At 36.8% G+C, this 17,505-nt stretch overlaps 1 protein-coding gene across 1 annotated transcript in view; it reads left to right on the forward strand.

Annotated features, from left to right (window-relative positions):
• The window catches only part of Rb1cc1 (RB1 inducible coiled-coil 1), a 59,390-nt gene that overhangs the window by 12,386 nt on the left and 29,499 nt on the right, over positions 1–17,505 (forward strand). Inside the window, exons 2-7 of the mRNA XM_050163641.1 lie at positions 7,392–7,499; positions 8,266–8,386; positions 11,583–11,709; positions 11,813–11,983; positions 14,824–15,026; positions 17,014–17,440. Coding sequence (XP_050019598.1) covers positions 8,316–8,386; positions 11,583–11,709; positions 11,813–11,983; positions 14,824–15,026; positions 17,014–17,440 — 999 coding nt within the window. The 5' untranslated portion in view covers positions 7,392–7,499; positions 8,266–8,315. The remainder of the gene's footprint in view (positions 1–7,391; positions 7,500–8,265; positions 8,387–11,582; positions 11,710–11,812; positions 11,984–14,823; positions 15,027–17,013; positions 17,441–17,505) is intronic.

Here is a 17,505-nt window from a genome sequence, read left to right on the forward strand (position 1 = left end):
GCTTGAAAATTTTTAATTTAATTTCTAGCTCAGGATTAAATTTCTGTATTTATCTAAAATTTGGCTTTTATTAGTTGCTTTGGTTATTTCACCCCTCCTCCCCCAGCAGGTCTATACATGCATTATTTTTCAATTTATTTTAACTTATTATAAGCTTCCCTTTTTCAGGAAATAACTTATTGAAGAAAGTAAGTTGATGTCCTAGGGAATGATTATCATTCTATGTTCAGTTGATTGTTTTCTTACAAGCCTATTTTCTATTTTGCATTTACTGTATTGCTCATAGGTATGGAATCTTTATTTTGTGGAGTAAGCCAGAAACTATCGATAACTTTATCCAGTTAAATCATGTGAAATGTTTATGTTAGCATGTTATGCTTAGAGTGAGTGCCAAGTGATCTCTGTGTTCATATCTCTCAGCCTTCTTTACCCATCAGAAGTATTTGTACACGTTTTTTTGATTGTTTTAATTAATTTACATGTTGTTGCATTTACAGTACATGTAGAAGTCAAAGGACAACTTTGGCATTGGTTCTGGCCTACCTTTACATTGTTCCAGGGATTGAACCATGTTGTAAGATCTGTTGATGTGTAGATCTGTTATTTTGGTGTGAAATGACTATCCCTGTGTTTCATTTGCACTATTGTTGGTGTTTTTCGATGTGTTTTGTGGTTACCAGCTGGTTATCTTGAAGTACATTTTCTGTAAGAAAGGTAAATGCTTAATTTTTCTCTCTAGTAAATGTAATGATTCTGAAACTAGTTCACCAAGTTGTTTATTTTGATTTTTAAATTACATGTATTTATTTTGTATGTATGGTCATAGTACACACATCCTAATGTCTGTGAGAGTCAGAGGACAACTTGATCTCTCAAATCTATTTTCTCTCCTACACATGGATACTGGGATTGATCTTGGGTTGTCATGTTTGGTGTAGGTGCGTTTACTTGCTTAGCTACCTCACTTGTCCCAGAGTTTTTGTTTGTTTGCTTACTTGCTTGCTTGTTTTCTAAGGTATTGTTAGAAACAGATGAGTTTTTATGGATTTGAGGCTATTCAGTTTTTGTAATTTTTTTTTTAATGATTAAACTGTGCCAATGAAAGCCATTATAATAATGTTGGCTTTGCCATTTTGGCATGGCTGTACTAGTTTTTCTTGCCCCATGGTGCACTAGGATGTTCTAAGCATATATGATTGGTACATTTTCTGCTCTGCTTTAGACAGATTCAACCCCTTTTAATAGCCCTTTTAGAAACCACCATGTCAATGTTCAGTGAGTTTACCCAGATAATTTTCTAGTTAGAAAATTCTGTCTGTGAAAGACTGCCTTTCCTGTGGAGACGAACTGAAAACGTGATTCACATCAACAGACAAATCCCCAGTCCTGATGAACACCACCCCACTTCTATGGAATAGCTCACAAACTAAGAGAACACTATATGTAATTGCAACTTTCACTGTAGCAAAAGATGCAAGTTAAAATAAATAAGGCTGTTGCTTACAGAGCAATGGCCCAGAAACTTCAGAAGTCTGCCTGCTCACTTTTCTGCATTACTCAGAAAACTTTCCCCTCTCTTCTTTCTGTATGTTTAAGCATGCATTTCCTATCATTTTGACACTATTTATTCTAAAACTTGCTACCCTGTTCTATGATTGCTGAGCTGCCACGTGACTGTCCATCACACTAACTTAGTTTAAATGGCATGACCTTTTTCTTTCCTTTGTCTTCCCCCTCCAGACAGCTCCTGAGATTTACTTGCTGCCCTGCAATTTTTTTTTTCCTCCTTTTCAAAACAGGGAAGATCAGCAGATAGTAGAATCTGGAAAGGACTGGAACTGAGTCTCTCTGGTGTCACAAAGTCTCATTTCCATTAGAAACATTGCTTACTTTGAAGCCCATTTGGTGCGAAATCCCATGAACTTGGAGATGATTTTGATAGATGTTGAGGACAGATCAGATCCCTTTTCAGATGAGATTGGTTCTTCACAGCAGTGGGTGCTGTGAATGCTAAAGCTGTTTTTGGTTTTTCGAGACAGGGTTTCTCTGTGGCTTTGGAGCCTGTCCTGGCACTAGCTCTGTAGACCAGGCTGGTCTCGAACCTGCCTCTGCCTCTCGAGTGCTGGGATTAAAGGCGTGCGCCACCATCGCCCAGCGCTAAAGCTGTTTTTGCTGCCTTGTTTTCATTGATGTTGCGAGAAATACATACCCTGGAAAGGATTATTCCCTATTGGTACTATCATCTTCAAAATAATCTTCCCCCATCTCTCTGTGGTTGAAGCAGGACCTTGAGCAAGTACCCTACTACTGAACTATATTTCTAGCCCAGCCCTTTAACTTCTTTATGTATTCCATGGTTCTACCTTCCCCTCTGAAAATGTTGAGTTTGTTTTGGGTTTTTGTTTTTGTTGGGTTTTTTATTTGTTAATTTTAATAGCTTTAGAATTGAACATGGGATCTTACAGTGCAGGCATTACAAGTGTGTGCCAGTTTTTCCTGTTCTGGCTGCTATTTTTTAATTGAAATTATATAGCAAACTGAACTTGAACTTGGCCCCTGGGATTTTTATTTTCTGCATTTCTAACTCTAAGTACGCTATGTAACTTCTGAATCTTCATTTACAAATAGAAACAAGAATAATTCTGTTTTACGTGTTGTGATAAATGAGGCAGTGTATGTAAAGCTATTTAGCATAATGATTTTAACTAACAGTCTCTTGGTGAGAGCAATGATTGCTAACTTTATGTATCACATTCTTGGATGTGTAGATAATTAAAAGCGTTTGTGGCCAAAATCCATATTTTAGACTACAGATATGGGTGGAGCCCTATTATGTGACTTGGTTTCTCCTTGTTCTTGGGTGGAACGTTGTTACCTGCAGTTTATGGGCATATAAAGAATGAGGGTACAGATTCAAAAGGGAATTTCTCAGTAAAGCTGCCAGTCTTGCAATTCACAGCAGTCATCCCACATCAGCCTACTCAAAGTGCCAATCTTGTATCTGTAAAACAGTGGATGAAACCATAGGCTTCCATATCTAAGTAGATTAGGGGTTGCTTCTCAACATATCGTTAGAGGCTGTTAGACTTGAGCACCTGTATGTATAAAATATGAGGTTTTGTGTGTGTGTGTGTGTGTGTGTGTGTGTGTGTGTGTGTGTAGCTTTGCCTAACCTTTCAGTAAGATGACCCTATATAATGGAGTGTGCACACGTGTGTGTATGTGTGTGTGTGGTTTTTTTTTTTCTGGTGATTGAAGTTTATAGTAGTTTAGAGATTGTGCTTATTTATCTTGGTCATTGCAATGTTATACTCTGACTTTTGTTGTGCTTGATGTGTTTAGTAGGGAATCTGTTAATGAGTAACAACCTTATTGGCAGCCAAATATGGCATGTAAATATAAAGTAGTGAATTGTTACTGGCAAAGATATTGTAACCTTATAAATAAGATATATGGCCTGAGGAGTGTGAGTGGGTAAAAGCAAGTTTCTAGCATACTTTGATAACTATGAACTTGAATTTTTTGGTTAGAATTGAGACGTGTGCCTACAATTCCAGTACTTGGAGCTTGAGCCACACTTAGGGCCAGTTTGGACTACATAGTAAGGCCATTTCTCAACATCAAAGAAACCAACAAAAATTACATGTTTTGGTATAGCAGTTTGATTTCTGAAACAAAATATTTCTGTTAAAAATAATCCTAAATAGAAGTGAGTATTTATTGTGAGATTAAACCCTAAGGGGTAATAAGTAAATATAGTGTAATTTTGAGGGGAATGCTTTGTTAGGCATTATAGTATTGCTGACTATGAAGCATTTATGATAATAAAAAATGATTAAGTGAAGGGAAATGATTCTGAGACCCATGATGCATGATGCACTTCTCAATTCTGTGATAGCCTACATGAAACTTTGTTCATTGTTACAGACCCAAGTATGTGACTTGCAGACAGTGATTTGCCATTCCTACTTTTTTTTTATCATTCCTCAAGACATGTTACTATAAGTACATTTTAGTCAATGTTAATGTGTTAACTTTTCTGTGCCTGTGATAAAATAATATACCTCCCAACAACTTATACATGAAAGTGTTTATTTTGGATTAGTCTATCATGATGACGAGGCATGGAGGAACAAGAAGCTGAGATCATATTTTCAAGAGCAACCTGGAATTTGCTTTTGAGAGAGATTCTCAAAGTCCTCCTCCAGTAATGGACTTCCTCTAGCAAGGCTTCACTTCCTAAAAGTTCTATAACCTCCCCAAACAGTACCACCAGTCAGGGACCAAATGTTCAAATATGAATCCTGTGGGACATTTCTCATTTAGATTCCCACATTCCATTTTCTGTCCCCATATGCTCATGTCTGTGTCATAATTAAAAACGCCTTTACTCCAACTCCAAAGGTCCTCATCGTCTTTCTTAGTCTCAACAGTTTACAAGCCCAAAGTCTTTTCTCAGACTTAGGTGGCTTAGCCCTTCTAGCTTTGCTTTGTCCGTAACAGGTAAGTAGGTAGTTAAATGTTTATGTTGGTCAAGGCCAAATTCAAGTCTTGGCTTTGAAAAGCTTCCTTTCTGATAAATGTGAAGAAATATATGAAAAACATTGTAATGTATATAGAATATATAGCATAACTAATGAAGTGATGAATATCATATGATTGTCTATCAAAATGGGTGTATGTGAAGGTATGGCAGGAGGAAAGAGTAATCAGAGTAGAATGGGTAATCGCAGGGGACAGGGAAGACTACCCTCCTGAATACTCAGAGATGAGAGTTAGGAACTTGTCTGCTTTGAAGAATTTGACCAGTGTTGTATTTAGGTCTAGAAGGGTGAAGATAGGGAGTTTGCTGATTTAAATAGTACCATAATTATTGAAGGCAAAATAAAATGGAAGCCTTGGATTATGTAACTTTGAGCCAACCTCATTAGCTTAATGACATCAACTCCTTAGTCTTCTTACTATAAAATAACAATGACCATCTTTATAGGATTGTTTTTCTGAAGATCAAATGAAAGCATTTATGGAAACACATAGAAAACTGGGCATAGTAAAGCCTTATAATCTCAACATTGAAAATGTGAGAAGGATAAAGACTTTGAGGGAAGTCTGGGCTATCTCCTGAAAACCTATTAAAAAACCATGAAAGCATATACAGTGATGGCTGCTGCTGTCAACTGATGTAGTAGGATTTACATAGCAGGAGAACCTGGGTTTACTTAGCATTTACAGCTAGGGTCCTTCTTTTGTCTTTGATCCTGTGTGCCTGCCCAAGGAGTCCCCAAGGAGCAGTTCTGATGCTCTGCTCTGTGTTCTGAGTGTTTGTTATTGTAGTCTATACTACTACAAACTCATAACCAGAGTTTCTGAAGGCAGTGAAGATCGGGTGTACTAGAGATGAAGAAATAAGAGCCAGATTGAGATTGTTTTAAACAAGGAGAAACTGATTTACCTCAGTAAAAGGAGTACACAATCTGTGACTATCTAAGTTTTAGAATTAATGGATAGATGTGCTAATGTCTGCCTGGTAAAAGTGCTGGACAGCGTGCGATAAACTAGGTAAATGCAGATTCAGTAAGCAGAGAGAAATTAAAAACTAAAAGCAAAGAGAATTAGGAGTTAAGTTTTACAAAGCCAGATGAAGATATGCATACTAGGAAATAAATTGGATATGTTGAGTTTCAGAAGAGTTTTTTTTAGAAGGATTTATATTAAATCTTGGGTCAGGTTTGAGAGTTGGTAATCAGCAATACTATATTCTACATACAGCCATAGGAGTAGGCCACATTCTAGTCTAGACTGGAAGGAGGCCTGATATTTCAAGTAGACATTGGTGACCCACATCATTATCTGCCTCATACTGTTCTCTTACATTGTTTTGTGTTTTTTTTTTTTCCTTTCCTGTAGTCATAACATCTTTCTGATGTGGTTGTACTTACTGTATTATCTCTTGCTGAGTAAAAACTCACTATAAACCTGTTTATTTGAAGCAACATAAATATTGTATCTAGGGATTGTATCTTGTAGGTTCATCAGCTGGGAAAAGCTATCTTCAGAGTCATGTAGTGTCAATTCAATTCACTGAGAATTGTCAGACTGAAGTTCCTGGCTTCCTGCTGTTTGTTAGCAAGCGGCCATTTTTTTTAAAGGTGTAGCTCTTTATATGGCCACTTGCTAAGCAAGGTTGATAAGGAAGTCAACTGTAAGATGGAAGGTTTAATTTTAATAACCATAGACCTAATCCTGTCACTTTTTTTATACTGTATTTATTAAAACCATAGGCTTTGCTTGCATCTTGAGGCAGTGGAAGGGTAGGTGTTGACTAATAAACCAGGACGTGGGGTCTCAGAGATAACAGATGCTTATTTTATGGAGCTTGCCTGCTATTTTTATTCTTGTGTGCTTATGTGTGGATGTGGGTATGTGCATGCCACAGTTCATGTGGTGGGAATCATAGGATAATTTGAGGGAGCTGGTTCTCTTCCGCCATCAACCAACAGGCTTGGCAGCAAGTGGTCTATGTAACTCTGGAGCCATCTAGCCCAAACTAGGTACTGAAATGGTTCAATAATATTTATAAGTGTCTTAAGTAATGAGGGTACATAAAGAGATGGGTCCATCAGAAATTTGTACTACTCGTACAGAATTGGTTCCCAGCACCCATTTTGAGTGGCTCACTGCTGCCATACCTACAATTGCAGCTTCAGTGGGATCCCAGTGCCTTTAGCCTTAGTGGTCACTTGCCTTTACATGCATGTACACAAGTGTGTGAGCACTCATACACAAATGCATCTTAAATAATTAAAATCTTTAAAAAGTTATGGGGTATTCCCAACCTAAAACCATCTATCTCTACAGCCTGGACTCCTCTTTGCAGTTGTTGCTCTGACTTTTTTTTTAATAATATTTTTATGGTTTATTTAACTTTGTTTTGTGTGCATTGGTGTGAATGTGTCAGATCCCCTGGAACTAGATCTTCAGACAATTGTGAGCTGCCATGTGGGTGCTGGGAATTGAACCCAGGTTCTCTGGAAGAGAAATCAGTGCTCTTAACCACTGAACATCTCTCCAGCCCCTCTGACTCTGTCTTTGGTGAACCCCAACATGATCTTGAATGATTCCTGATCCTCTTCCTGTCGCCATGCCTGTCTGATTATTATATTTAAGGTGTGAAAGATGGCTGTAGAAATAGCAATTGTTTGTCTTTATGGGTCTGTATCCTAGTTGTGCTATGCATTCAGTGAATACGCAGGTGAGAAAATGTACAGAGGTACTGGACCAGGTAGAAAAGTACTGTAATTGGCAGCTTTAAAGGAAGAGAACGCATAATTGCATGTTGTTTTGTCATTGAATTATTTCTCTATAGTGACTCTGAAATTTGTCCTTTCCAGTTCTCTGAGGTTCACCAGTAGTGCCACTCAGTTGCCAATATCAAGCAAGCCCATATAAACCGTTGGTACTCTTTTAAGAAAGGCAGTAATATTCTTCACGGAACCAGGGTAAGTCACGTACCTTCAGAACTGCAGTTTTGATCCACTCACACTTGCCCATGAACTCCACTGATATTTATTATAGGTGTTTGGGATTTGAATTCAGATCCTGTGTCTTAAGCTGAAAGTGTCTTTACCTGATGAGCCATCTTCCTAGCCTAGTAATGGCTAATTCTAGTTTTTATTTACACACTGAAATAGGAAAAAGGGTGAGCAGTGCCTTTGGGGGTTAAGTGTTAATTTGTTTTGAGATCAGAATCACTGCTTCCTGGAACTTAATAGGTATCCGAGGCTGGCTTTGAATACAAAGCCATCTTTTTTGCTTTAGCCTCCTGATTGCTGGGATTACAAGTATATAACCCCCACTCTACACACACACACACACACACACACACACACACACACACACACACACATTTTGTATTATTTTAATCCTCAATAATGGCTTAAACCTAGATCTTTTTGCATACAAGTCAATTACTCTGTTGAACTACACCTCTAGGCACCCAAAATTTTTATTCTGAATACAGAAAGCAAGGAAAATTAATACACATTGTTTTTCTAGTGATGGGCCTTTTCCTCATGCAAACAAGCCAACTGTGCAATGTAGAAGTGTTAGGCTTTTCAATAGTCTCATTTAAAAAAATATGAGTTGACTGCGTTATCCAATTCACTTCTGAAAATCAACCTACATTTTAAATTTTTGTGTGTTCTGTTGCGATGATGAAGGTGTTTAACATACTCTTGAATTACCCACTTTATTTTTTCCATTTAGGAAGTGCACCAGAGTGTGAGGTACGGCTCACAGATTCCAGAAAGATCATCATGAAGTTATATGTGTTTCTGGTTAACACTGGGACCACTCTAACATTTGACACTGAGCTAACTGTGCAAACGTGAGTTGTATTTCACTTTTCTCTGGTTTTTCATCCCGAATTTATACCATATTTTAAGAAAATATAATATCCTATTGTGGTGTAGGGACGGCATAGTCAATAAGAACGCCTACCTTACAAACACAACATGACTTTAATGCCCAGAGCCCACATAGGAAGGCCAGTTGTCACGGTGTGTGGTTGTTAACACAGTTTTGGAAGGCCCCTGGGACTCACTGGTTAGACAGTCTAGCCTAATGCAAGAGAGTGAGAGATGCTGTTTCCAGGGAGGTAAATCATCTTCCTGTGGATAGCATGAAGTTGTGACATATATGTGCATGTGCATATATACCACACACATGTGCATATACATACAAACATTAAAAAGAAACCTCCTTCTAAAACAGCTAGAGAGTTGGCTTAGTGACTAAGAGCATGTGTTCTTGAAGAGAACAGGTTCAGTCTCAGCACTCATAGCTACAGATCCAGTTATGGGAGTCCAGTGGTCTCTTCTGACCTCTACAGGCAACAGGCACATGTGTAATGTCCAGTACACGCAAATACACACACAGAAAAGAAAAAAAAAATTTGTAACCAATCTATATTGAAAGTCACCAACTGGATGTGGTGAACACACTTTTTGCCCCAGCAGTTGACCCTGGAGATAGGAAGAAATAGGCCTTTCACAGCAGCCAAAGATATACAATGAGATCTTATCTTAAAAAAAAAAAAAAACCCTAGTGGCCTTACAGCATATCCCAAGGATTTTTCCTTATTCATCATGCACAATTGTTGGCATTCTGAAATGATAGGCTCAGATTTCTTAAACTGTGCTTGTGTCATTTTCATGACTATATTAGTAGTTATAACGAAGAACCGGCAATTCCAAACTGAACGTTTATTAGAGCAACATGCATCACTTTGCAGTTTTCAGTAATTTGTGTGTTTTAAAAACTTTGTGTTGTGCCAGGCGGTAGTGTCACATTCCATCAGTCTCAACACCTGGGAGGCAATGAGACCAACCTGGTTTACAGAGAGAGGTCCTGGACAGGCTCCAAAGCTACACAGGGAAACCTGTCTAAAAAAGCAAAAAACAAACAAAAAAAAACTTTGTTGCATTTTATTTCTTACTTTCTTACTGTCTGTATTTATGTGTATACATGCATATGTCAGTGAGTTTGTTTGGCTTATTAATGAGAGAATAAAACAAATGGAATTTTAAATGAATGCAGCTCATTTTTAATCATTTTCTGCTTTGATTAAGATGCCAAAATTTGAATGTTCTCTTAAGCTTATATAGAAAAAAGAAACAAGTAGTACACACCATTTTCAAGGCTACTTTCTTCATAGTAATGATATGATAGCATTACAGAATAAGCTAATCTCATTGAATTTATTGCCAGTAACTTGAATCATACTTATTTTAAAGACGGCAGTAAGATGACTGGAGAGATGGCTCAGCACTTAAGAGCACTGTTGCTCCTGCAGAGGAATTAGGATCTGTTTGAACATGGTGATTCACAACCACCTGTAACTGTAGTTCCAGGGTATCTGGTGCCGTCTTCTGGCCTCTGTGAACAAGAGACACACACATGGTGCACAGCTATCTGTGGGAAAAGCACAAATCCACAAACTAAAGAGGGTCTTTTGTTGTTTTTGTTTGTCGTTAATGGTACTAAGGTTAAGGAACGGCCTCACATAGTTCTCTCCCTGAAGATCCATAGTCAGTTAGTGGGTACTGGGAGCAGAGATTTTCTTTAGTAGTGGATGCACTGGTAAGTTGCCTAAACTCCTGTACACAATCCCTTACCCATGCTCTTCACATAAACCTAATTAATCTCGAAATAAAAAGTGAGCACGGCAGTAGGAAAAAGATGGGAAAGTGGCTGGAAAGAGGAAGGAGGAGACCAATGAGAATGGGAGAGAAAAGGAGAAAATGAATATGAGAATCTGCAAAAGTGTCATAATGAAACACATTATGTATAATTAAAATGCGCTAATAAAAAGCTTTTTAAAAATGTCACTAAGGGAGCTTAGTGGGTGAAGGACGTTTCTGCTGTGTAAACAAGAGGACCTGAGTTTGGATTCCCAATGCCAATATAAAAAACCTGATGTTTCAGTATTTCCTGTAACCCAGCCCTTTGTGGGGAAAGGGAAAGCAGGCAGAGATAGATGAATCCCTAGGGTGTGCTGTGCACCCAGTCTAGTCAAAACAGTGAACTTTTAGGTTCAGTGGAGGATAACCCACACCATCAACCCTTCATGTCCACATTCAGGCACAGGCGAACATACCAAAATGTACACCAAGCACCCATATGTACAAATGCCACTAAATGGTTATTTTATGATTTTTATTTTGTTTCATACGTGGTGCATGCTTATGTACATATGGGTATGTGTACAGATGTGTAGAAACTAGATATAGATGTCTGATGTCTTGATTTGTCACCCCTTGAGATGAGGGCTTTCTGATCTGGCTAGACTGGCTAGCCAGTGTATCCAGGCATCTGCCTGTCTCCTCCCTACCCTAGTGTTGGTTATAGACATGGGCCATCACTTACTCCCCTTTTTTATATGATTTCTGCAGATTCAAACTCTGTTCCTTTTGCTTGTGCAATAGGCATGGAATTTTACCCACAGAGCTATCTTCTCTGCCCTTATTTATTTTTTAAATACATTTTTCATCAATATAGTTTTATTTCTCTAGGGATGACTTTTCTCATTATTGAAGCCCAGGCTGGTCTTGAACTTGCTCTTCCTTCTGGGATTACAGGTTACACATGTGGCTATGGATTATTATGAATTTTTCTGAAAGGAAGGAGTTTTCACTTGGTTTAGACTTAATGTTTTTCTAGAGTGTATTGTGAAAAAATCAAAAATTATGGGTTCTGAGGCAGTTGACCAAACTAGATGTCACATGTATGTCCATTTATACCTTTGACAATTGTATAAAAACCCAGAAAAGTAATCATAAGTGCTGCCTGTGTTTTATGGGTTCACTTTTAGATGTGACCCAGTAGGCATTTAATTCACGGACAGCCAGTTGATTGTGGTATCTAATTAAAAAAAATAGGAAACTTGCTACCTTTTTTATTTTTGAGATAAATATTAGAATGAAATTCAGTAGCATATTATGGTATGTGTAAGTGTTTTAATGAAGTGCTGCTTTTATAAAGGCACTAGGCATATGTAAATAACTGGATTTTGTTTTTCTAAGTGTGGCTGACCTTAAGCATGCCATTCAAAGCAAATACAAGATTGCTATTCAGCACCAGGTGCTAGTGGTCAATGGAGGAGAATGCATGGCTACAGATCGAAGAGTGTGTACCTACAGTGCTGGAACGGTAGGTGTCTAAACTGCACATTCTGCCTTCTCACAAGATGGGGAGCAGTGTGCAAGATCATCATTTATAACATTCCTATCATTTCTGCATTTTTTAAATACAGGACACAAATCCAATTTTTCTCTTTAACAAAGAAATGATCTTATGTGACCGCGCACCTGCTATTCCTAAAACTACCTTTTCAACAGAGAATGACATGGAAATAAAAGTTGAGGAGTCTCTTATGATGCCTGCAGTTTTCCACACTGTTGCTTCAAGGACACAACTTGCAGTGGTAAGATCTAAACACCTCTTTTTAATTAATTGCTTCGAAAAGCATTCAAGTCTAGTTAGCAGAGAAGTCAAAATTACATAGATAACATTAAAAATACCCAACTTACATTTTTTTATGTTCTGTTTTAGTGTGTGTGTATGTGTGTCTGAGTTTGTGTGCATGTGCATGTGTGCATGATCAAGTGTGAAAACCATAGAGGTCAGAAAACATCTAGTGGTAGTAGGTTCTTTTTCCAACGTATTTTCCTAGGATTAACTCAGCTACTTGGCAGTAAGCATCCTTCTGATAATTGTTTCACAGGCCTCTTCTTAAAGTCAGGCTTCTTTCTAACTTACACAGGAACCTCTACTCATCTGGCATGCATACATATCTGTAATTCATATTAATAAAAATAAATCTTTGAAAATTAATCAATTATATTTTATAATTAATATACCTAGTTTTAAAATTTTAGTTCTCTATATTACTAGATAGTGTGAGAAGGTTGTCTTAAACATGACTTGACCAGCATCTCACCAAAATGGGGTGGTCAGATAATTACTTTAGAACATTCTTTAGTTGATTAGGTACCCATGTTAGAATAGACAAAAAGCTCAGGTAATTTTATAAACAGTTCTTTTTCCTTATCAGAAAAGGAATCACAGTCCTTTTTCATCTGTAGTATTTACCAATACTTTCAATCCCCATATATTGTTGACAATTATTTGATTTTCCTGTTTTGTTATAGTATTTCTTTTTTTTTAGATAGGGTCTATGTGTGTAACTTCTGCTAGCCTCAAACTGTCAATCCTCCTGTCTTAGCTTTCAGAGTCCTAGAATTACAACAGGCATACCCTATGTCTTGTTTTTCTTATAGTTTACTATTACTTAACTGTAGTGCCATTGACTCTATGCTGTCAAGAGGTTGCTATGTTTTTTTTTTTGAGATAAAGAATGTGTCTTAGAACATGTGAAGTAATAGTTTATATTGTAATTTTTAGAAGGTAAACATTTAGTAAAGTTTCAGTGTTGGTTAATAAAACTTAGGACTGAACGGAAGGTTCCTGTGACAGGGAAACAGAGATGAGAATTCACACATTCAAATCAAAGTGGCAACCTGAAGCAGAAGGGAGCACGAGCTGATGAAGCTGCTGTGTAGCCTAATAGAGAGCATCAGGCTTCTATTTGAGTTTTTTTTTTTGTTGTTGTTGTTGTTTTTTTTTTTTTTGGTGTGGGGGTAACATTTTGTTATTTGTCTATTCATTAGTCATGGATTTTAAAAGATTTTTTTCTTGTATACAAACATTCAGATTTTGTGATTGACTGACAGCAGGAAGTGACCTCTCAGAACTTGATAGAACTTGATTCGGGCTGAGGTCAGGCCCACTTGATGATGGTGTCATCTTCTTGCATAAACCTTTTGGTCTCCTAAGAAAATGTAATATTGAATATTTAATATATTTTAACTGATTAAAGGGAAAGGTGATAAAATGTAAATTAACAAAAGCAAGATAAAGGTATTAGACAAGGAAAACCTATGGCAGGATTATACTCGGACATTAAGAATAATACTGTCATGAATTGGTCCTGATACCTTCCCCAGCTTTGCCAGAGCACCCTTGTCTACCAAGATAACCTGTGCGAAGGCAATAGCAGTGCAAGAACTCACAACTAAACTGGGTTAAATGTGCACTGCTAAGTTTTCTGCACATAAATATAACAAACTTTAAAAAAAGAATAATGTTGTATATCAGGAGAGATGATTTTTATTATAGATGAAAAAAACATTAAAAATTTAATAGTTGAAATGAGTGAGGAACATTGGTATTGAGATTCAAGTGAATCAAAATGCCAGTCCTTGTATTGTTTTATAGGCAGTTTGGAAATTATCTGGTTATTTAGGGCCTTGTGTACTTTTAAGTAAAGGGGGAAATTTTCAGTTGCTTTTAAAGTCTTTCTAAAGATTCAAACATCTTAGCTGCTTAAATAACTTACCTTTGTTTAAAGAAATTTGGTCTGCTGATTTTTTTCTTGTAGAACTGAGTTTTATTTACATTTTCTATTCTTTTCCACATTATTTTTTTCCAGCATTTGGAATTTTCATTTCTAATTTATGTCAGTATTTTCTTTGAACCTTCATTAGTGACCCGAGCTTCTAAAAGTCTTTACTTGTCTTCCCCCCTTTTTTCTTTTTTAAAGTGTCTAAGACAGAGTGATTTATTTTCTACAGGTCCAGATTTTTTTGTGTCAGGGAATTTCTCTAAACAAGAGAAATCTCTCACATCGGTTTTTATCAGTTTACAGTTGGTACTTCATTCTTTGTAACTAACTTCCAGTCATCTGTTCTTAAAAGTCATTTGACTCTTAGGGCTGCAGAATGGTTCAGATGGTAAGAATACTTGCTGGGCTAGAATGACGACTTGAGTCCCCAACACTTATATAGAAATCTGGGAATAATTGTATGTGCTAATCCTAGTAATTGGGGGGTCAGTGGATAGAATTGTCACCAGGGCTTGCTGGCTACCAGTCAGCCCCAGGCCCAGACTTTGTATCAAAGGACTAAAATGGAAGTGATAGGACACCTCATATTCTCTTTAGGCTTCCATGTTTATACTATCGCACAGGTAACTTATACATATACACCACAGCGTGTGCGTGAGAGTGCGTGCACACAGACACAATTATATTTTGAGGACTCTGTGACAGTTTCAACATGTGTTTGTGTTACTCTAGAATTTGATAATGCATTTTCAATCTTTTATGTTTGGCACAAATATTTGTGAAAATATATGTGTGTATGTATTTGCAAACATGTACACACACATCATTGCTTTCTTTTATACTTTCTCATTGTAAAACAGGAAATGTATGAAGTTGCCAAGAAGCTTTGCTCTTTCTGTGAAGGTCTTGTCCATGATGAACATCTACAGCACCAAGGCTGGGCTGCAATCATGGCCAATCTGGAGGACTGTTCAAATTCATACCAAAAGCTTCTTATCAAATTTGAAAGTATTTATTCAGATTATCTGCAGTCCATAGAAGACATCAAGTTAAAACTTACTCAGTATGTTTATCATTAAGTGGATTTTTATAATGCCTTTGAAATTTATCAGTAATTTTCAGTCACTGGATATTTGCTCCTCAGAGGCCATATGTTTATTTAACTGATAATTTTAGAGTCTTAAAACATTTGATATTATTATAATAATTGTTCTTATGTGCAAGTACAGGCCTGTGTGTTTCATGGTGCTTATGTTGAAGTCAGAGGACAAATTTTAGATGTTGATTTTTTTTTCCTTTCCGCTGTGGGATTCAGACCTTTCCTATTACCCACTCAGCCATCTCACTGGCCCATATTAGAATCATGCTGTAGTTAAGTTGTGGGTTTTTGGTTTGGTGCTTTGTTCGTTTGTTTGTTGTTTTGGTTTTAGGCATTTTTTATGCTGGTATTCATCCATCCACCCAGGAGACAGAATCTCTCTGTGTAGTCGTGTCTGTTCTTGAATTCACTATGTAGACCAGACTGACTTCAAACTCACAAGAGTTCTGCCTGCCTCAGTCTCCCAGTGCTGGAATTAAAGGCATATGCCACCAAGCCAGCTATAAATTATGGCTGTTAATGTAATTTTTAAAAAATACATATTTTGAGTCCCACAACTTTTTTCTCCCTTGAGTGATTTAGTCATATGAAAAACTTAGAGTAATATGTAAAAATAAGAATCTTTCTTTATAATTTGCCCAATAGAGAAAATGTAAAATGGAGAAGAGGGAAAAAAAGGACCTCACATCTCATATAAATAAAAAAGCCATCAGACATGGACAATTTTAAGTTATCTTTAAAATATTGCCCTCCTAGTATAAGTTCTTTATATATTAAAGAAACATACTACAGAACTATAATTAATATTTAAATAAGCATTAATTCAGCCTTAAAATAACTATTGTCAATTCATGCTCATATATGTACTTTCCAGATTTTGTATTCTAGTTTCTTATTTTCTTTTTCTTTGCTTTGAATTTTTATTAGAGGTGATAGCATGTTCTCTTAATTTTCTACTTTTCCTTAATCTTTACTTCTTTTTTAGTGATTCTGGGGACTCAATTCAACTTCTTCCCTGTATTAGACAAAGATTATTGCTCTTAAATTGCATCCTGGCCACATGGCTCCTTTCCCTCAGCATTATAGGTTGACTATTTATTGAAAAGTTTTGGACTTCATTGACACTGAAAGAAATATCGAGGGGGGCTGGAGAGATGGCTCAGTGGTTTAAAGAGCATTGCCTGCTCTTCCAAAGGTCCTGAGTTCAATTCCCAGCAACCACATGGTGGCTCACAACCATCTGTAATGAGGTCTGGTGCCCTCTTCTGGCCTGCAGACATACACACAGACAGAATATTGTATACATAATAAATAAATAAATATTTAAAAAAAAGAAATATTGATAGGAAAGAGAATGAATAGTCAGCATTAACAGATCATTTTTAATTGTTTATTACAATAACTTTTCTAAGTACCTATTTTGGAGGGACTCCCAATAACCAGATCAATTTACTTAATAAGGACCTGAATCTTTTTATATACAATATAGTTTTGTGAAATCTCAGAGATTTCATATTTTCCCCCATTTTCTTTTAACAGTTCATGTCTCAGTCCATTTTCCTGAGGTAGTGAGTATAAGAGTTATTTTGTGCTTTCAGCACATTGAATTTATTTGATTGTGTTAACGGTAGTGTTATAGTCTGAGGGACTATTCTGGCCAACCTTTGTTTTATTATATTTTTTCTAATAAAAAAAGTTTTACTTGAAAAGAGTTTGATTAAAAGTTAACATCTACATGTTTAGTATAATCAAGCTAGCTTTACTATAAATTTCTATTTTGGTGTTTGCTATCACCTCTCTATTAAACTATACTTTTAGCTGGCTAATGAAAGAGCGCATATGTATGGAACATATGTGGAACAGCGGTAAGGCTGGTGTTTTGAAGTTTTGTGATTTCATTGCATGGTACTAGAACACACTTGCTTTACTGACTGATGTTTTGTATATTAAGTTTAGGAACCGCGGTTTCAGTAATGGCCAAGATTCCTCTCTTGGAGTGCCTAACCAGACATAGTTACAGGGAATGTTTGGGAAGACTGGATTCTTTAAATGAACATGAAGACTCAGAGAAAACTGAGATGAAAAGATCCACTGAACTGGTGCTCTCTCCTGATATGCCTAGAACAACTAATACATCCATGTTAACCTCATTTCACAAGTCAGTGGAACATGTACCTCCAGATCCCACCGATGCTGAACGGGGCAAAGGACTTAGGGAATCTTGTCAAAGTACTGTCCAGCAAGAAGAAGCTTCAGTAGATGAGAAAGACAGTGATCTTCCTTTTTTTAATGTGTCCTTATTAGACTGGATAAATGTTCAAGATAGACCTAATGACGTGGAATCTTTGGTCAGGAAGTGCTTTGATTCTATGAGCAGGGTAAGTGTTGAGTGTGTGGCAGCGGTGGGCTTTAAAGTTATAGTTGAAGCAATATACCTTAGATT

This window comes from Alexandromys fortis, unplaced genomic scaffold, assembly GCF_014885135.2.
Source record: "Alexandromys fortis isolate MF-2015 unplaced genomic scaffold, M_Fortis_MF-2015_v1.1 scaffold_18, whole genome shotgun sequence".
Lineage (NCBI taxonomy): Eukaryota > Metazoa > Chordata > Mammalia > Rodentia > Cricetidae > Alexandromys > Alexandromys fortis.